General features: G+C 40.6%; 1 protein-coding gene across 1 annotated transcript in view; it reads right to left on the bottom strand.

Moving 5' to 3' along the window:
* MINDY2 (MINDY lysine 48 deubiquitinase 2) overlaps positions 1-21,867 on the bottom strand; it is an 85,066-nt gene that overhangs the window by 35,328 nt on the left and 27,871 nt on the right. Inside the window, exon 4 of the mRNA XM_073586968.1 lies at positions 1,827-1,985. Within this exon, the coding sequence (XP_073443069.1) occupies positions 1,827-1,985 (159 nt within the window). The remainder of the gene's footprint in view (positions 1-1,826; positions 1,986-21,867) is intronic.

Genomic DNA, 21,867 nt, shown 5'->3' on the forward strand with positions numbered 1-21,867 from the left:
TAGAGTTTACAGGAGAAAAAAAGAGGCATTCAAAGAAAAGAACACGGTCCCTACAGTCAAACATGGCGGAGGTTCCCTGATGTTTTGGGGTTGCTTTGCTGCCTCTGGCACTGGACTGCTTGACCGTGTGCATGGCATTATGAAGTCTGAAGACTACCAACAAATTTTGCAGCATAATGTAGGGCCCAGTGTGAGAAAGCTATGTCTCCCTCAGAGGTCATGGGTCTTCCAGCAGGACAATGACCCAAAACACTCTTCAAAAAGCACTAGAAAATGGTTTGAGAGAAAGCACTGGAGACTTCTAAGGTGGCCAGCAATGAGTCCAGACCTGAATCCCATAGAACACCTGTGGAGAGATCTAAAAATGGCAGTTTGGAGAAGGCACCCTTCAAATATCAGGGACCTGGAGCAGTTTGCCAAAGAAGAATGGTCTAAAATTCCAGCAGAGCATTGTAAGAAACTCATTGATGGTTACTGGAAGCGGTTGGTCGCAGTTATTTTGGCTAAAGGTTGTGCAACCAAGTATTAGGCTGAGGGTGCCAATACTTTTGTCTGGCCCATTTTTGCAGTTTTGTGTGAAATGATCAATGTTTTGCTTTTTGCTTCATTCTCTTTTGTGTTTTTTCATTTAAGACAAATTAAATGAAGATAATGTTACCAAAGAATTTGTGTTTGCAGTCATTTTCAGGAAGAAACTGAGTATTATCTGACAGAATTGCAGGGGTGTCAATACTTTTGGCCACAACTGTAACTATTGCAAGCAGGCTCTGATGGGGATCTGCTTGGGAGCAAGCTACACACTATTTAGGATAAAAGCAGAAGAATGTCAGCAACCAGAAAAAGTCACGACCTCTGCGACTGCGATCACTACACCCCTGCCCTCTGTCTATGCTATAGACAACAATGATTGTTAGGCCAATACAAACAATCAAATTACCAACAAATGAGCGCTTTGCTTGTTCATCGGGTGAATGTCGGCATATTAACATTGGCCCACAATCTTACAAAAGCTTGTTCATTGATGTTTCAATTGATGTCTAAAATGCACTTTTAATAGGGATTGAATAATTTCATTTTTAGAGATGGGCAAACAAAATTTGTACCACCTTTTTTCGACTGAGTCGAGAGTACTGAAGTGGATGTCAGATCGGGCTAGTGTGAACCTTTTTGCTCACCCCTTATATTTCAGGGGTGACTATCTGGCTCACAGGAGCTAGTAGTTTTAGGCCTCTTTCACACTTCAGCCTTTTAGAATCAGTCACAATCCGTTAAAGTGTTGAAAAAACGGATCCTGTGCAGACTGTAAAAAACTCATGCACTGGTTTCTTTTTTTTTTATGACGGATCCGTCAAAGCAGGAGTTGTAGGAAATTTAAAGGAACAGAATTTGAGAGAGAATTCTTTTTATGTGCCAGAAAGGTTTTTGACGGTCAGCAACAGATTCTGCGCCCATAGGCTTCCATTATAGTCAACGACGGACGGCGCAGGATCTGTTGCAATCCGTCTTTTCGCCGCAGACAAAAAAACGTTACAAAGTCCGTCTACTCCCGACGACGGACGCTGAAATTCCGATGGATCCGTCAAATGACGGATGAAACGGACGGCCGTCACTAATGCAAGTCTATGAGAAAATAACGGATTCCACTAAAACAACCCGCAGGATCTGTTTTTTTCTAAAAAGGCCGGATTTCGACTGACGTCAAAAGACTGACGTGTGAAAGAGGCCTAACACTTTCTCTGTTTTAAATAAAGAATAAAAAATAATAAGGATTAAGAAAAAAAGACTTTATCAGTGTTTAAGAAATAAAACATGCAATGGGCGCATACCTCTGGATCCACCAACCATCCGTGATATAAGGGTATATCCAGAAGATCAAATACAATACACTCTGGTGTGTACTCAAAGACTCGCACTCCAGTGAACTTGACATTGACATCTAGGCCGGTCTGTAACTTGTGTAGGATTGCCATAGCATCACTCATATTCTGTAACACAGTAACAAAAGTAGTTTTATTGCATTTCCTTCAAAATTTTATATTACTGCTAAGTGCTAATATAACAAAGTTATAACCACAGTATTTATAGCCCTGTTCTATACATAAACCAAACCCATATACTACATGCATGATAATAAAAAGTAACACATTTATAATGCAGTTGAACCCCTTCACCCCCAAGGGTGGTTTGGACGTTAATGCCCAGGCCAATTTTTACAATTCTGACCACTGTCCCTTTATGAAGTAATGACTCTAGAAAGCTTCCATGGATCCTGGTGATTTTGACAATGTTTTCTCGTGACATAGTGTACTTCATGTTAGTGGTAAAATTTCATTCATATAACTTGCGTTTATTTTTGGAAAAAAAATGGAAATTTGGCAAAAATTTTGAAAATTTCGCAATTTTCCAACTTTGAATTTTTATGCCCTTAAATCACAGAGATACGGCACATGAAAAACTTAATAAGTAACATTTCCCACATGTTTACTTTACATCAGCACAAATTTGGAACCAAAGTTTTTTTTGGTTAGGAAGTTATAAGGGTTAAAAGTTGACCAGCGATTTCTCATTTTTACAACACCATTTTATTTTTAGGGACAACATCACATTTGAAGTCAATTTGAGGGGTCTATATGACAGAAAATACCCACAAGTGACACCATTCTAAAGACTGCACCCCTCAAGGTGTTCAAAACCACTTTCAAAAAGTTTATTAACCCTTCAGGTGCGTCACAGGAATTTTTTGAATGTTTAAAAAAAAATGAACATTTAACTTTTTTTCACAAAAAAAATTATTCAGGTCCAATTTTTTTTTTATTTTACCAAGGGTAACAGGAGACAGCAAAAGTTATTGTGCAATTTGTCCTGAGTATGCTGATACCTGATATGAGGGGAGGAACCACTGTTTCGGCGCATGGCAGAGCTCGGAAGGGAACGAGCGCCGTTTGACTTTTTCAACGCAAAATTGGCTGGAATTGAGATCGGGCGCCATGTCACGTTTGGAGAGCCCCTGATGTGCCTAAACAGTAGAAACCCCCCACAAATGACCCCATTTTGGAAACTAGACCCCCCAAGGAACTTATCTAGATGTGTGGTGAGAATTTTAAACCCCCAGGGGCTTCACAGAAGTTCATAATGTACAGCTGTACAATTAGAAAATCATATTTTTTCCACAAAAATGATCTTTTCACCCCCAATTTTTATTTTCCCAAGGGAAACAGGACCCCAAAAGTTATTGTGCAATTTAACCTGAGTACGCTGATGGGGGTAAACCACTATTTTGGCGCATGGCAGCGCTCGGAAGGGAAGCAGCGCCATTTGACTTTTTTGGCTGGAATTGAGATCAAACGCCATGTTGCGTTTGGAAAGCCCCTGATGTGCCCAAACAGTGGAAACCCCCAATTCTAACTCCAACCCTAACCCCAACACACCCCTAACCCTAATTCTAGCCCTAACCCTAATTGGAAAATGGAAATAAATACATTTTGTTTAATTTTATTATTTTTCCCTAACTAAGGGGGTGATAAAGGGGGATTTGATTTACTATTTATGGCGGGTTTTTATGCTTGGCAGCTGTCACACGCTAAAAGCTGTCACACGCTAACTATTGTAAAAATAGTTTTTGCATCACCACATTTTGAGAGCTATAATTTTTCCGTATTTTGACCCACCGAGTCATGTGAGGTCTTATTTTTTGCGGGACGAGTTGAAGTTTTTATTGGTACTATTTTCGGGCATGTGACATGTTTTGATCGCTTTTTATTCTGATTTTTCGGACGCAGAATGAACAAAAACCAGCATTTCATGAATTTCTTTTGGGGGGTGCGTTTACACCGTTCCACGCGTGGTAAAATTGATAAAGCAGTTTTATTTTTCAGGTCAGTACGATTACAGCAACATTTATGTCTTTTTTTACGTTTTGTCGCTTTTATGCAATGAAAACAATTTTATATAAAAAATAATTATTTTTGCATCGCTTTATTCTGCGAGCTATAACTTTTTTATTTTTTCGCTGATGACGCTGTGTGGTGGCTCGTTTTTTGCGGGACAAGATGACGTTTTCAGCGGTACCATGTTTATTCATATCCGTCTTTTTGATTGTGCGTTATTGAACTTTTTGTTCGGCGGTATGATAATAAAGCATTGTTTTTTGCTTTGTTTTCTTTTTTTAAGGGGTTCACTAAAGAGGTTAACTAGTGGGACAGTTTTATAGGACGGGTCGTTACGGACGCGGCGATACTAAATATGTGTACTTTTATGGGTTTTTTTAATAAAAAAAAAAAAAAGAATTTATTAGGGAATAATTTTTTTTAAAATTTATTTTGTGATTTTGTTAAATTATTTTTACACGTTTTTTTTTTTTTTTTTTTTACTTTATTATATTGTCGGCGATCTGACAGGCGCTGCTGCAGGCTTCCTCCTGCCTGCACTCAGCAGGCAGTGAGGAAGACGCCTCCCTGCAGGACCCTGAAGGCCCCCACGGCCATATTGGATCCGGGGGCCTGCAGGGAGGAGGACTCTCGGAGCGATGCAGCACATCGCGTCGCTCCGGGGGTCGCAGGGAAGCACGGAGGGAGCCCCCTCCCTGCGCACGTCTCTCCTATGCCCCCGGTACACTGTGATCATGTTTGATCGCAGTGTGCCAGGGGTTAATGTGCTGGGGGTGGTCCGTGACCGCCCCCGACACATAGTGCCGGGTGTCAGCTGTGATAGTCAGCTGACACCCGGCCGCGATCAGCTGCGCTCCCCCCATGAGCGCCACTGATCGCGTGTAACGTAATATTCCATCTTTGGGACGGAATATTACATCCAATGTAGGAAAGGGGTTAAAGAACTCTCATCAAAGTTTTTATCCTCTTATTATATTGCCATATTATATACCATGGTGTACTTACAATTGCTCATTTTGCCTTTCTACCCAGTTAATTCTTCTCTTTTGACTGCTCTATGTAGAGATAGGAAGTATCTTTAACCCACATAAATCATTCCCTTGTTCAAGTCCTGACTTCCCCCTGTAAGGGACTTTTCCAGTGACTCTTGATTTGTTGCAGTGGTGGGGGGCTGAAGGTTTACTTCCTGACACTCCAAGGGTTAAACGCATTTGCTGTTCATGTATGTGATAAAGGGATGATACCCATTGGGGCTGCAGTTAGCTAAGACAGGGTTAATTGTAGTGGCAGGCCCAGTTTGGGAGGGTGAACTGAGAGTTGGTAGCAGTTCCAAGAAGTGACAGGGCTAGTCAGTGTGTGGACCGCAGCGGGTAAAGTAGCAGGCCTAGGACAAGAAGCTGCTAGGGACAGCGTGGGCCTAATACTTAGGGCAGTGGATTGATGAAAATACCCTTCCATGTGATCCAGTGTAATGGCCTGGGGCAACCGCAAGATGGACGTCAGGGACCTGCGGCACACTCAGCTTGTGATGCTACAGGGAAAGATGGACTCATACTACATGGCGTGAAAGGTATTGCAATCCAAATATACTGCTAGTGATGGGGAAGACTCCCTAGGGCTAAGAAAGCCAGTGAGAGAGACATTCTACCTATACCAAGATCTAGGGCTGAAGTTTTAGCCGATACCTGTGGGAAATATGACAACCCTTTGGGCCTTATCCTCTACATTTGCCTGTAAATACTGTGTATACTGATGTCTACCAAATAAAAGTTTGGTTGTTTTTATGAATCTAGTGTCTCCTGGATTAATTGCTGCCCTGGTTCCAGAAGAGGGATTCCTGGACTCAGAAGAAGAGAAGGCCTGCAGCCCCAAAGCAAGTGTGATGTCTCACACATAGCAGCATACCGGGACTGGGACATGAGATGTCTGTAGGATGCCAAAGCAAGTGGGAACAGAAGCTCGCCCACGACTACCTCGCTTGGGCATCTTACAGATTCATAAAAGGAAAATTGACCTCCTGATTATACATAGAGCTTAGAAAGGTTCAGCTATAACTGGTGCTTGAAGTCTTCTTTAGGGGTAAGCCAAGCATATACCCATCATACTCATTACCTGACAACTAGAGCTCAGCACTGAAAGCACTACCTGTCTGGAAAACAACAATATGCTCAACATACATTTCTGTAGGAATTTTCTATTTTTTATTTTGGTTTGTGAATCATCTTTAGATGCAAAAAAAAAAAAAATAGTCAAAAAGAACTGTAGATGAGAATTTGTTGTGGGTCTTGTAGTTTTGTTCCGGCTGCTTTATTTAGTTCAGCAGTACATCAGTGTTATAACCTATTCATGTGGAAGAATTAGGTTAATGTGCTCTTTTTATAGGTACCGCTCTTCAGTCGGTGTAATACAAGTGCGCTACTACACAATCAGCCAAGAAGGCACAGAACAAGGCACGCATCATTGCATGGATATAAGTGACTAAGTAGCTGAAGACACTCATGCAATGTACCATGGGTTATCACATTTGGACTTTACAGTTTAACTCCTTTCGGACTGGTAGTCTTTTGGGCCTTGTTGACCAGATCAGTTTTTTTGGAATGTGGCATTCCAATGGCGATCTATTTTTTTTTAAATTTTCTTCAGTACCTGTGTGACAAGTGACTTATATTGTTCCAAATTTGAGCAACTATTTTTGTCCTTAAAAGGGAACCTGTCAAATCTTTTATACCCTACATAAATACTTGATCGTTCTGTTCTTGCAGTCTTCTTAGTAGATCAGAATTATGCAAAATTTTAAAGCATGTTGATGCCGTTTGCCAATTCGTGTATCCAGCCGAGGCGATGGAGATGCTCCTAAATGACATCAAGTTTCCCACCCTATATAGCTTGACTGGCATCCATAAGGATAAGGAACATCATCATAAGCTCATCTTGAGTCAGTGGGACTATGAAATCTTAGTATTTAATGGTAAAGAAAACTAAACAGAAAAGGACTCAACCAAAAACATTCACAGTGTGTTTCCAGGATAGAGCAATTACTTAACGTAGAAGAACTTCTTAGTAACTTTCTCCATTGAATGTAACTTTCGAGAAAGAACATATAACATTCTAAACAAACTTATCACTGTAATGTTAATCACCATCAAGTCTTAATTACATTGGACAACAATTAGGCTATGTGCACACGATGCATTTTTGCGGCTTTTTTTACACATGGAAATGCTCCAAAAACGCAATGGAATACTAAAGCAAGGTAATGCAATGACAATCGTGAAGTGTTGTGCACTTCACATCTTTGACATCTTTCACATCTTTGACATCTTGCAAGAGATGTCAAAAGCAATAATAAAGGATTTTGGGGATATGTCAAAAGTAAAAGAAAAGTCAAAGATGCTATAGGATTTTTACAGGATGAAAATGATGAAATGGTAAGACAGGATGTTGAGAAAGGCAAACTTTTAAATTTCTATTTTGCATCTGTTTTCTCTCAGAAAGGAAATGTAACATCAACTGTTCTTCATTGTCCTATTAAGGGAATAGAAGAATCCAGGATATCTATAAACAGAAAGATAGTGAGGAAACACTTAGCTAACCTAAATGAATTCAAGTCTCCAGGTCCAGATGAATTACACCCCAGAGTACTGAAGGAGATAGAAGAAGAAATGTTTGAACCCCTCTCCATAATCTTTGAAAATTCTTGGAGAACAGGAGAAGTCCCAGAAGACTGGAGAAGAGCAAATGTTGTTCCTATCTTCAAAAAGGGGAAGAAGGTGGACCCAGGCAACTATAGGCTGGTGAGTCTGACTTCTATACCAGGAAAGATCTTTGAACAAATTATTAAACAACATGTATGTCAGTACCTGGATAAGAATGAAGTGATTAAACAGAGTCAGCATGGGTTTGTAACTAATAAGTTATGTCAGACTAACTTAATTTCCTTCTATGACGGAATCACTGATTGGGTGGATCAAGGAAATGCTGTAGATATAGTGTATCTTGACTTCAGCAAAGCATTTGACAAAGTATCTCATACAATCCTTATTGAAAAAATGACTAAGTATGGAATGGACAAGGCAACTGTTAGGTGGATTCATAACTGGCTTAGTGATCGGACCCAAAGAGTGGTCATAAATGGCTGCACATCCAGTTGGAAGAATGTCTCAAGTGGGGTACCACAGGGCTCTGTCCTGGGCCCTGTATTGTTCAACATCTTTATCAACGATTTAGATGAAGGAATTGAGGGTAAACTGATTAAATTTGCTGATGACACAAAGCTAGGAGGGATAGCTAATACTAGAGAAGAGAGAGAGAGGATACAAAAAGATATAAATAAACTGGAGAAGTGGGCAGCAACTAACAGAATGGTTTTTAACAGGGAAAAATGCAAAGTACTACATCTGGGCAATAAAAATGAAAAAAAGCATATACAGAATGGGAGGAATAGGCCTAAGCAACAGCACATGTGAAAAAGACTTGGGTATACTAATAGATCACAGACTGAATATGAGTCAACAGTGTGATGCAGCAGCAAAAAAAGCAAATGCAATTCTAGGATGTATTAACAGAAGCATACAGTCTAGATCACGTGAAGTCATTATTTCCCTCTACTCCTCTTTGGTCAGACCTCATCTGGAATACTGTGTCCAGTTTTGGGCACCGCATTTTAAAAAAGACATCAACAAACTGGAGCAAGTTCAGAAAAGAGCAACCAGAATGGTGACCGGTCTGCAAACCCTGTCTTATGAGGAAAGGTTGCAGGATTTGGGAATGTTTAGTTTGCAAAAGAGAAGCCTGAGAGGAGACTTAATAGCGGTCTACAAATATCTAAAGGGCTGTCACATTGTAGAAGGATCAACTTTATTCTCATTTGCACAAGGAAAGACTAGAAGCAATGGGATGAAACTGAAAGGGAGGAGACACAGATTAGATATTAGAAAAAACTTTTTGACAGTTAGAGTGACCAATGAGTGGAACAAGCTGCCACGAGAAGTGGTGAGTTCTCCTTCAATGGAAGTCTTCAAACAGAGGCTGGACAGACATCTGACTGGGATGATTTAGCGAATCCTGCTTTGAGCAGGGGGTTGGACCAGATGGCCCAGGAGGTCCCTTCCAACTCTACGATTCTATGATTCTATGATACATGATCCGTAAATTTCCATCCGTATTTCCCCAATTTTATTTTGTGCAGCATGTCAATTCTTTCTGCGTTTCTGCAGTTTGTGACTCACTGACTTCAATTGAGTCAGTCAAATCTGCAGCAAAAACGTAGGTGTAAAAAGGTTTGCATATTTGCTGCAGATTTGCTGCCAAAAACACTGCAGATTTGTCAAAGGAAATGTCAGGAGAAAGAGTGTGCGGGCGGAGAATATCTGCATGTCTATCTGCCTGGGGGTGTCTCTGTGTGTACCCATGTAACGAACAGCCCATAGTGATTATACTTAGGCGTCGACTGATGGGACTACTACTCCTATCCGGCAATGTTTGCCGTCACATATAACAGAGAAAACATGAGCCAATGATGGGAGAATAGTCTCATCATCCAGCGCCTGAGTTCAATTGTTATAAAAAAAAAAAAAAAAATCAAAACATTGACACAAATCACATACAATTTACATACTCACCGAACACCTAATTCCTAACGCCCAAGTCTTCTGCAAGCAATCAAAAATAATAAACCAACATACTGTATATTCCCTGTTCAACGTAGTCCATTTAATACAGAGTGTCCCACGTCGATGTCACCCGGCCACCGGCGATAAACAGTCAGGAGGTAATCGCTCCAGCAGTCTATCACTGAGCCGCCGTGAGAGTTCACCGGAGTACATCAGCTGATGAGATACGGTGCTCTCACTTATGGCATCGCTGCGTGAAAAAGTTCTCACACAGCGGTAGTGCCGTGAGAGCATCGGAGCTGATAAACTCAGGTGACTTCTCACGGCAGCGCAGTGATACCCTGCAGGAGCAATTACCTCCTGTCAATGTGACTGTTCTACACGTGAGATCGCCGTGAGACACTCGGTAAATGGACTACCTCAGGCTGGATAGTATTATATGTTGGTTTACTATTTTTTGATTGTTTGCAGGAGACGAGGGCGTCAAGGATTAGGTGTTCAGTAAGTATGGTAAATTAAGATTCAATAAAGTGTGATTATTTCAAATAAAGGACTTTATTCTGGCTGTGTGTTTATTTACCATATAACTATAGGATTAGTATTGCATGGGTGTCTTATACACGCCTCTTCATTACTAACCTGTGGGCTTGATGTCACCTGACAATACAACGGTGACATCAACCCCACAAATATGAACCCCACTTGCCACCGCAAAAGGGCAAGTGGGAAGAGCCAGGCTAAGTGCCAGAATTGGCGTATCTATAAGATGCGCCATTTCTGGGGCAGCTGAGAGCTGTTGTTTTTAGCCCGGGGGGGTGCCAATATACATGGCCCCTTCCCAGGCTATTAATATCAACCCGCAGCTCTCTGCCTAGCCTTTGCTGGTTCGATTTTATAGGGGGAACCCATGCCAATTTTTTTTCTGGGGTTCCCCTGTAAACTAGCCAGTAAAGGCTAAGCAAACATCTGTGAGATGATATTAAATAGCCTGGAAAACCTTTATGGCTACTGGATCCTTCCCAGAAATATAACATCCCTCTGCTGGTTATGAAAATTATGCGGGAGCCCATGCAATTGTTTTTTTTTTACATTCTTTGAAAAATAAACAGATATTGCGCTGATTTCTGACAGTTGCTATTACAGCACATGTAGGTTAGTAATGTTATTGCTCCTACATAGGCTGGTGTGTGTCTTTAACACTTTATGTACTGTTTTATTAATGAGGGTATCTGGCAGACACATGTTCATTATACACACACAGCACTAGCAAAAATTAAGAGACCACTGAAAAATTTTCAGTTTGTCTGATTTTTCTCTTTATAGGTATATTTGAGTAAAATGTAAATTGCTCTTTTATTCTATAAACTACTGAACGAAATTCCAAGCACTAAATATTGTATTTATTTTCAGAAAATGAGAAATGTTCAAAATAACCAAAAAAAAAAAATGCAGTGCTTGCAGACCTCAAATAATGCTAAGAAAACAAGTTCACAATCATTTACAAACAATAATACTAATGTTTTAACTCAGGAAGAGTTCAGAAATCAATATTTTGTGGAGTAATCATGATTTTTAATCACAGCTTTCATGCGTCTTGGCACGCTTTCCACCAGTCTTTCACACTGCTTTTGGGTGACCTTATGCCACTCCTGGTACAAACATTTAAGCAGTTCGTCTTTGTTTGATGGCTTGTGACTATCCATCTTCCTCTTGATTACATTCCAGAGGTTTTCAATGGGGTTCAGGTCTGGAGATTGGGCTGGCAATGACAGAGATTTGATGTGGTGGTCCTTCAGCCATACATTGACTGACTTAGCTGTGTGGGATGGCGCATTGTCCTTCTGGAAAAACCAGTCCTCAGAGTTGGGGAACATTGCCTGAGCAGAAGGAATCAGCTGTCTTTCCAGGATAACCTTGTATGCGGCTTGATTCATACGTCCTTCGCAAAGATTAACCTGCCCAATTCCAGCCTTGCTGAAACATCTCCAGATCATCAGCAATCCTCCACCAAATTTCACAGTGGGTGCAGGACACTGTGGCTTGTACGCCTCTCCAGGTCTCTGTCTAACCATGAGACAACCAGGTGTTGGGCAAAGCTGAAAATTAGACTCATCAGAGAAGATTACTTTACTCCAGTCCTTGTTTGTTACTATGTAATTTCACGGTCCTCCATTTTATAATTTTTCATTTGTGAGTGGTTATCCAGTCCTCTATGGTCCAATCCTTATGGTCTTTGGCAAACTTCAGCCTGGCTCTCCTTTGCTTCTCATTGATGAAAGGCTTTTTTGTGAGCTTTACATGACGTGAGCCCTACCTCTAGGAGTTTGTTACGAACTGTTCTTCCCGTGCACTTCACCCCAGCTGCCATTTGCCATTCTCTTTGTAGGTTACTTGATGTCATCCTGCGGTTGCTGAGTGACATTCACATAAAATGACAGTCATCCTGGTCAGTGGAGAGTTGGTTTCTGCTGGTCTGTACCTTTGCTGTCCCCAATGTCTGCTGCTTGGCCTTGTTGTAATGGACTGCGGTCTTAGAAATTTTAAGGATGGAGGCAACACGACACTCACTGCATCTCTCTGCTAGTAAAGCCAGAATTTTCCTCACTCAAAGACTTTTCTTTTCAATTCCTTTGGCATGGATAAAAGTTAATTTTTCATTCCTATTTACTTTTGGGATATTACTAGCACTTGTTCTTCCATCCAGCTTGTCCTATTGCAAGAGGATTTATTGTGAACATCACAGCAGGGTTTTTTATACTTTCCTTCATTAAATAAGATAGGTGATCACCTAATCAGAAGCACTTTAAGTAGAATGAGCTGTACTCTAGTTGGAATTCAACTGGCACTGGAATGGAATGGCCGTCAGACAATATATATATATATATATATATATATATATATATATATATATATATATACACACACACACACACATATACAGTATATATATATATTTTATTTTTTTTTCACACATTTGTTTTGTGTGTGTAAACATTATAAATTTGAACATGGTACTGTATGTAATGATATTTTGGTCTTCAATGGAGAATGAAAAAGAAGAGGTTGAACAAGAAAATGACATCACAATTCCTATTTTAATAATACATTTTTATTTAGCTCTATCGATTTACAAAAACGCATCAAAAACGCAAAAAAAACCGTGGATTTTCCACTGCGCTTTTCTGCCAAGAGATGCAGAAACCTTGCAGAAATTTCTGCAAGCAAATACGCAACGTGCGCACATAGCCTTAATGTCACATGAAATATAGCGCACAAAAACCAGGCGTGAGGTATAGCCCACTAAAAGAAGAGAAAAATACTATAAAATTTAATTTTTTATTGAATCAAAATTAAAAAAAAATATATAAAAATCAGGAAAATGGTGCAGGAAAATTTGAGGGACATATACTCTGATGGTATAATACCAGGGCGGCGGGGACAGCGTGTTGCCACGTCTAAATCAGTAAGTTTACCCCCATAATTCAGACTCTGCTTGATTAGGCTTGCTCAAAGCCTTCTCTTATCATGGTTGTTTCCCATGTTTCTGTGGGCTAGCACACCGCACTTTATCTTAATGCAGCTAACAGAGTGTGCTTTTCCTTGCACTGCCAATGACACATACTCACTAAATCCAATCTTACGTTGATGTCACATCTTATCTGTACTTTGGCATTTTGGTCCAACATTAAATCGGCAGACATTTCTTTGTCACTACACCTTTACTAATATCCATGTATATTTTTGCACTTTTTTTGATGCTTGCTACCAATTACTTATTTGTGGCTTTGTGGCTATATTGCAAGACACCGACTTACTGGCTTACTACTGTGTATTTTATTGACAAAACAACCTTTTGAAAAAGGTACGCCGAAACGCGCGTTAGGGGACGCGGTGTGGGTCCGGGACACAGCGTCTCAGGTAATGTTTTACATTTAGTACGTTTAGCCCATATAGTGTGGGGGCTCATTATTTAACACGTACTCGTGTCCTTGTAGTTTGCACATTGATACTTGTTTACTAATGGCAGCTTAGGCACCATGATGCATTTTTCACTGCACATAGACATTGCAGTCATTAGCAGTGGTTAGGGGATGTCTTTTTTTGCTGCTTCAAACTGACTTTGTTTGCATTAGTGCAATATCTAACATAGGATAATTGTGAGTATTCATTTGAGATATATATGTGAACGCCTTCCATACTATTTAGTGCTGTATATATACCAAAAAAAAAAAATTTTCTGGGGTGTTTGTATGCCGGTTCCTAACCGTTTCTGCATGATCTGTGAGCATTCATAATATGTATTATTTTAATATTGGCTTAATAAATTGATTTTAACAATATAATTTGTCATACATTCTTGATATCCATTTGGATATGGTTGTTTTGTCATGTATGTGGGATGTGACCCTTTGATGAGGTCAAGGACTATTATGTTTAAAAATTTGTGTATTTTATTGGCAACATTCTGTCCCTGTTTTGTTTGGTGTCCAGTAGATTTCTAATTCTCATTATTTTAGATAAATATCTATAAAGAGCTAATTTTAAAGGATTATACTCTCTGGTGGGGGTCCATTCACTTCCTCCTCTTAGTGTTTCAATGCTACCACTTTTTGCAGCGTTTCTGGTGAAAAAAACAAACAAAAACTTTATATTTGTGATCCCCCACAAGTATAAATCATAATGTCTTGGTATTGTCGCATGACCGTGGATTTTAGTATTTTTTTCTATTGTAATGTAATTTACACTTTTTTTTTTTTTTTTTAAACAATTTTTTTTGTTGCTCCCCTTTCAAAGGGGAGCAACACAACATTCACAATGGGGCATTCTCTGCGTCTGGAGGAGAGAAGGTTTTTCCATCAACACAGAAGAGGATTCTTTTCTGTTAGGACAGGGAGAATCTGGAATTCCTTGCCTGAGAAGGTGGTGATGGCGAACTCCGTCGAGGGGTTCAAGAGAGGCCTGGATGTCTTCCTGGAGCGTGACAATATTGTATCTTACAGTTATTAGTGTCTTTAGAAGGACGTAGATCTGGGGATTTATTCTGACGTAATATAGGCTGAACTGGGTGGCCTCCCATCTTCTTGAGATGCCACCCGCCTGCTTGCTTCACAGGTTCCCTGGCATCGTGCTCCAACACAGGCATACTTATCTGCCCAGTTGAGGGCAGAGGAAAGTACTGTAGTGCGCATGCGCCGGGAAAGGTCAGAGAGGCCCAGCTCCTGCGGACTGCAGTACTTTGTTCTGCTCTCAACAGGGCAGATAAGTACGCCTGCGCAGGAGCGCAATGACAGGGAGCCATGAATCAAGCAGGAGGGTGTTATCAATGGGAGGCGCCGGACCCAGAACTGCGACACCCATCGGACTGGACCGCCCCCGGGTGAGTATATCTTTCAGGTCACATCGGGGGCTTATCTACAGCATTACAGAATGCTGTAGATAAGCCCTGAAAGGTAGTGGCCATATCTTATATTGGCCAAAACTGCTGACAAGTTCCCTTTAAAGTACATAAAACCCATATTTAAAGTAGAAAAGAAGAAACAAAGCCCTTTAAGTTTGGCACCAGTTAGTATATGAATTGTATATTCTACAGACTTAAAAGCCACAATGTTTGGAAAATCTGCAATACATCTGCCCGGGATAAAAGATACCCTAATAGGCTTTGTATTGATAGTGGCAATGACTAACTAGGTAAAATGCATACGTTCGCCCCATTATGGGGCTCTATACCACTTCTACAGTGTTGCATCATTGGCCGATGTCCTTCCTATGACTGTGCTGATTAATTTGATAATGCCATAATAAATATATAGTAAAAATATAGGTCAATGGAATTGTATTCAGCCATCCATAAGAACATATGCATGTGTAAGGGTGTATGTACGTACATTAGAAAGGAGAATTTGAAAATTCCAGAAAATACAGATCAAAGGGTTTTCAGATTACTTTACATTGATAAAATCGCATTAGTTCTGTATTCATGTATGCCACTTTTTCAAAGAGAGTTTTTACTGCAAACAATATCAGAAATATTGGTGGAACTTTATGGGCAGCTTGTAAATTTAGATTGTCCAGTATACAAACAATGGATACAGCACCAATGCGTTATCATGTATTAATAAAGACGCGTCAACAGTTTGAGCATGTTAAACTGGCTAGATCAAGGAATAGTGGTTGCAGAGCTGAATACCATATAAATATTTTTGGCATTTCTGCAGAGATATTAACTACCGTAGGTCTTAATTTATGATATGTGTTAACAGAGATCCTTCCTTGTCGGGGTGTACTTTTTCAACTGCACGACATTGGACAATTACAAGCTGGAGGCATCAAGCAAAGTGAAAAAAAGAACTTATCTCAGAAAGTTAGAATAGGATTTCTCCTGTGAGACATGTAATTATAGACAGTCCTGATCTCTACAACTACTGTGTAGGGTACATCAGAGATGAGTGTGATTACGAACACCTTCAGCTTTCCTCTCCCAGCAGTCGGTGTGGGGAAGGTGGAATACAGCAGAGATGAGTAGGAGTACACCTTCAGCTTTCATCTCCCAGCAATCAGTGTGGGGAAGGTGGAATACAGCAGAGATGAGTAGGAGTACACCTTCAGCTTTCATCTCCCAGAAATCAGTGTGGGGAAGGTGGAATACAGCAGAGATGAGTAGGAGTACACTGTGAGGGACGAGGGAGAATCCATTTTGGATTATAGGTTCAGGACATCTCCGTCCACTCCTGGAATGTGCCCCCACCCTTGTGTTCCTCCAAGCCATAAAAAGCCATGCAATGCTTCCTTTTAATTAAAACTCCAGGAAGCTCTTTGAAGCTCTTAACACAAGGGTGTGAAATCTCCTGCAGCTACAGCTAGCTGGCTCTCTTTGTCTGACCAAGCACATGAAGACCTTGTGGCACAACAACTCACAGCAAGGCCCTGAGGTATTGAATCTGGAATATGACTTATAATAACAGAATGCAATATCTCTGGACTAGCTGAGCACATAATCCGAATTGGCATTCCTTCCCCCATACACCCGTGCCCGGCAGCCACCTGTAGCACTCTGCGTTATTGATTTATAAAGCATAGCTACTAGGAATTAAATACGGTAGGCATATTTAGTCTCTATAAGCAGATAAAGTCCAGCGGAACCCAGTGGTGGCACCGCCGACCCATTCAGAGCTTTGGGCGGAAAGTTATGGGCCATCCACGATTCTGGACAGAAAATCATATTCTCAGACATGGGAGGAAGAAGGCAGCCCAGCTCAGGGGTGGCAGCAGAGTGTGGGAGGGAACAGCCTAGGAGATATAAGGCTGCCCCTCTTTCTGGACTTAGTTTTTCTACTGGCAGGAGGATACGTTAGCTGACGCAGCCAGGTAAACCATGTAACTAAGATTTGGACCTGTGATCCAGCAGCGCCTCCCTGTGGTCACATGATACATAACACGGTAAATGCAACCTATCTATATCCTACCTTTGTACTACACTCCTGACTGTATACCTGTATATTGTTCTTGTAAATATATACTTATATATTTCTAGTGCGCCTTTTTGTACCGTTTTAGTGAGGAATTCTGGCAGTGATGGCCGGGAGGTTTATATCTATGTCCCCAGCCTGGACTGGTGATATATATCCCTACTCACTGGGAGTGCCTCATTAACTCGTACCTATAAGGGAAGCCTTTCCGGCGACTATTTGCCCTCGGTGCAGTTCCCTGACTGACCTGTGGCAAGTGGTGGTGCCAGAGAGCCGATCCCTGCTGAGTCCTTCTCTCCCCTCCCCTGAAGTGAGCAAAGTCGACACCCCCTTCCCCTGTGCAATTCGTCATATACACCTTCAGCTTTCATCTTACATCTGATATGACAGTACTGTGTAAGGAGAGCTACAGCTGCAAAGATCTTTATAATCACACCCAGCTCTGCTCTATACTACACAGTTGCTGCTGACATAATAGTTGAAAGCAAGGCAGTCTATAGTTCCATCTTTTGCTGAAGACATGTTCTTCTGACATTCTGGTTGAGTGTTCTTTTTCCCGCATGACGCCTCTTGCGTATGATTGGTCAATGTCATGCAGGTGAAAATGCACATGCCCCCAAAGGCTAATCAAAACCTAAGCTTTTGAGAGACAATATCTCGCAACAAAGATGAGACATTAAAAAATTAAAATAAGAGAGGTTTTATTATATTTATACTATCCCATCATGAGGCCAGTTTAAAACTAACTGTCTAAAAACTGGTGAAAGGTCCCAATTAAATTTTCTTTATCTCAACATAATTTTAGCGACTTTCTCAGGGTAAATATAAACCCTTTGGAATACTTTCTTGGAGAGGAAACAATTTCGGATCACATAAGTTCGTATTTCATTTTATCTAGATTTACACTACACATTTTCTGCCGTCAGGATTTTTTATGAATGCAGTAAGTAAAAAGCCAAACTTCCCCACTAATGTGCAGTCACAGTAACATCTTTCAAAGGGTTTGACAACACAAAGCACCTGATAAAAATTACAGCTCAGTTATGGACGACAATAAAGCAAGTCTGAAGCGGTGATAAATGTATTTTATGTAGACGTCGCACAAATTACCCCCTTCTGCATAAAGTGCTTCTGAAAGAAGGAATATTGTACTCCTACAATCTTTTTGTAAATGGGATGTGAATTCACTATCTGGAGAGAAACTATGAGGCAAAATATTAGAATCGCCCAGTGCTCGATGATATTGTGATGACAATTATAAGCCATACATTCATTTTTAAAGTCCATGCTGATCATAGCCTTACTTTACAATCAAAAGGGATTACCTGATTACATTTATACTCAGAGTACAATTGCAGCATTTGGGTTTGTCTCAAATTATTTGTCTCAAATTAGTAAATGGGTTAAATTGAAAAAAGCAACTATACAATTTACATCTTTTTATTAACGCCTTCCAGCCACAGTAAATTTTAGTTTCTTAAAATTTTCTTTTTGTACAAAACGCAATAACTTTTATTTTGCTGTCTGCACATCTATATGATGGCTTGGTTTTTTTTTGGCAAGACATGTTGCAGTTTTCAATGACACCATCCATTTTATTGTACGGTATATTTTAAAACAGGAAAGAAAATTCCAAGTGTTGTGAAATAGTGAAAAAACTGCAAACATTATTTTTGGGTTTTTCCTTTACGGCATTCCTTGGGTGGCGAGAATGATTCTCCCGGTCAGTTTGAACATGGCGATACCACACTTGTCCAGTTTATTTTTTATTACTTCACAGATGAAAAAAATGAAATTTATAAGGAAAAAATAAATAAATAAATAAATAAATAAAGACACCAATGTTTTGGTTGTTTTGTATCACCATATTCTTAGTCCCAGAACTTTTATATTTTTTGGTCAACTGAGCTGTGTTTCGGCACATTTTGTTGCACTATGCCATTTATATACAGTTGTCCTCAAAAGTTTACATACTCCAGCAGAATTTTTGCTTTCTTGGCCTTTTTTCAGAGTATATGAATGATAACCCCAAAACCTTTTCCCCACTCATGGTTAGTGGTTGGGTGAAACCATTTATTGTCAAACTCCTGTGTTTTCTCTTTTTATATCATAATGCCAACCCAAAGCATCCAAATGACCCTGATCAAAAGTTTACATACCTCTGCAGTCTATCAAAGGCAGTTGGTTTCCAAGGCAAAAAATGTGCTATTGTAACTCTTTGCTTTAGGCCTCATGCACACGTCTATATTTAATACAGATCCATGAAAAAAATGGTACCAGTGTCATCAGCGTTTTTCACGGATGGATAAAGAAAGAAATAACAAAGCTTCGCCTATATTTTACAATGTTAAACCCGGACTGTACCCTGATGTCAGCTGTGTGATATACGAGCTTTTCACTGAGCATAGACTTGTAATGGCACTTTTCATCCATGCTGCCAAAAAAAACCCAAAAAAACATATCTGAGTTTTGGCACAGACACCCGGTCCATGATCAAGACGGCCATGTGAATAGCATTATAGATTATAATTAGTGATGAGCGAGCATGCTCTCATAACGTGTTATCGGAGTATCTTGGGCGTGCTCGAATAATATGTAAAAGTCCCCGCGGCTGTACGATTCGCTGTTAGGCTAGTTTCAGACTAGCGTTTTTGCCAGCAGCGCACGGCGCTGCTAAGCCCTGCCCCCTGCCGAGCCCCCTCCGGTCATCTCCGCCTAGTATCGCACATCGCTGCATGCGATCTGCACACCCTATCTTTAGCATAGGGTGCGCAGACCGTGTGCTAGTAGGATTTTGCGTGCGCTGCGCCCTTTTGACAGTGCGTGAACGCACCATGTTGCATTTTGGTGCGCTCGGCGCACCGTCAAAAGGGCGCAGCGCACGCAAAATCCTACTAGTGTACGGCCAGCGCAGGGTCTGCGCACCCTATGCTAAAGATAGGGTGTGCAGATCGCATGCAGCGATGTGCGATACTAGGCGGAGATAACCAGAGGGGGCGCGGCTTAGCGGCGCCGTGCGCTGCTGGCAAAAACGCTAGTCTGAATCTAGCCTTAAACAGTAGAAACACATGCAACCGCAGAGACTCAAATACATTATTCGAGCACGCCCAAGATACTCTGATAACACGTTATCCGATCGCATTCGCTCATCACCAACTATAACGGGTATGTGTTGTATCCGTGATAAAAACCGATACGACACATACGTGCAACACTGACGTCTGAATGAGGCCTTAGAGCTTGCAAGCACTGCTCTGAAGCTACTGGATCTGGCCCACTTTAACAACCATTCACTTCTCTGATGCTACAGAGGCAAAGCTACCTCTGCTTGCAGCATGGGAGACTACGTAGTTTTGGCCAGCATTGTAACCGTGCTGCTGTTCTTAATCTTCAGGAGTGCATCACCCCTCAGCAAGCAGAAAGCTAGGAAGCAGATGAGTTAAACAAGGGGGTGTACAGCTGTCATCACAGTAAAAGGTGCTTTGAGGAATCTAAAGTGTAACGTGTTTGTTTACACCTTGTTCCTTTGTGTTCCTTCAGTCTGAACCTACAATGTTACTTTCTAGGAAGAACAATGGAAACCACTGCACGAACAGGAGTACCGAACTTTCAACTGGTCCTGTGCGCCAAATGGAAAAAAAAAAAGCTATGGCGCTAGGGAGAAGGGGCGAAAAAAAGAAAGCAAAAAAGATGAAGACCCATCACCAACCTTGATATATCCAATTTAATAAAGTCTTGCATTCTCTGCTAAATAATTCTAGATCTTTTTAACTCCATATTGTGCTGCTCCTGTTATTCCTACTAGAAATATCTATATAATAAATTGAGAATGGGGTTTAGCATTTCCCATGGGACATTACACGACTAAGGACACACCCTGAACTGTCAATTCACAACAATTCTAGAAGGAATAACGGAGGACCTGTACAAGTTACAGGAAGAAATGATTCATAATTGTAATATTATCAGAAATATAACAGACATCCAGAAAGCTACAAGCAGTGTTCCCCATTGTGTGGCTCTCTAGCTGTGGGACTATATGCCTTTGACACCAGGGTAGCGGCAGGCTTCCATAGCATCCTGAAACCCAGGAGCAAGACTGACAAGTGTACATAAATTTAGAACAAACCCCTGGGTTTTAGCTCATTTCGAACATGCTGTGGAAATACTATTTTTTCAGCAACAGCCGCTTTATTTAAATCCTACACAACTGAACTCAAGTGTCAACCATTGCAAAAATTAGGTATTCAGGATAAGAATAGTGTTTCATTTTCAAATGTAAGAAAACATTGTAATCTGCTCAAAATACATTAAATGGAACCGGACTTCAGTATTTCCTCTGAGGAGGTGTTGGGAGTGCTTTATCAGCCTCCTAATACCGTTTGTAATGAGCACTGTGTTATACCTAATTGCTACTGTGTTTAAAAACTACCATAAATCCTCCCTGAAAGCGGGTAGCACACTAGTCCTGATCTTCTGTCAATGTTGGATCACAGCCCATAGTGGCATGATTGACATCTCTAAGTGGAAGGATGAGAAGAGAAAGGGAGGAGAAACCATGAGAATAAAGCATTTCCAATACCCTCCTTGGGGTAAATCTTGCGGTCAAAGTTCCCTTTAAATATAGGGGAATTGAGTGATTTGGCTCCAGGCTATTCAGCCCCGCCCATGGTGCACAAGACCCTAATTTACATATGAAGCATTAAAAAAAAAGGGTCAGACTCCTTTTAACCAGTTTAGGACCTGGTCACATTCCCCAATACTGACCAGGCACATGCACTTTTGACAATAAAAACTTATCTGAAAAATCTGATTTTATTTTTTTTTTTTTATGTGTTATGTGGCAATACATATGCCTTGATTTTTATACCTTGTAATCCATGTCTATTTTTAATTATTTTT

The sequence above is a fragment of the Dendrobates tinctorius genome, unplaced genomic scaffold, assembly GCF_039654945.1.
Source record: "Dendrobates tinctorius isolate UK_male_01 unplaced genomic scaffold, ASM3965494v1 ptg000097l, whole genome shotgun sequence".
NCBI classification, from domain to species: domain Eukaryota; kingdom Metazoa; phylum Chordata; class Amphibia; order Anura; family Dendrobatidae; genus Dendrobates; species Dendrobates tinctorius.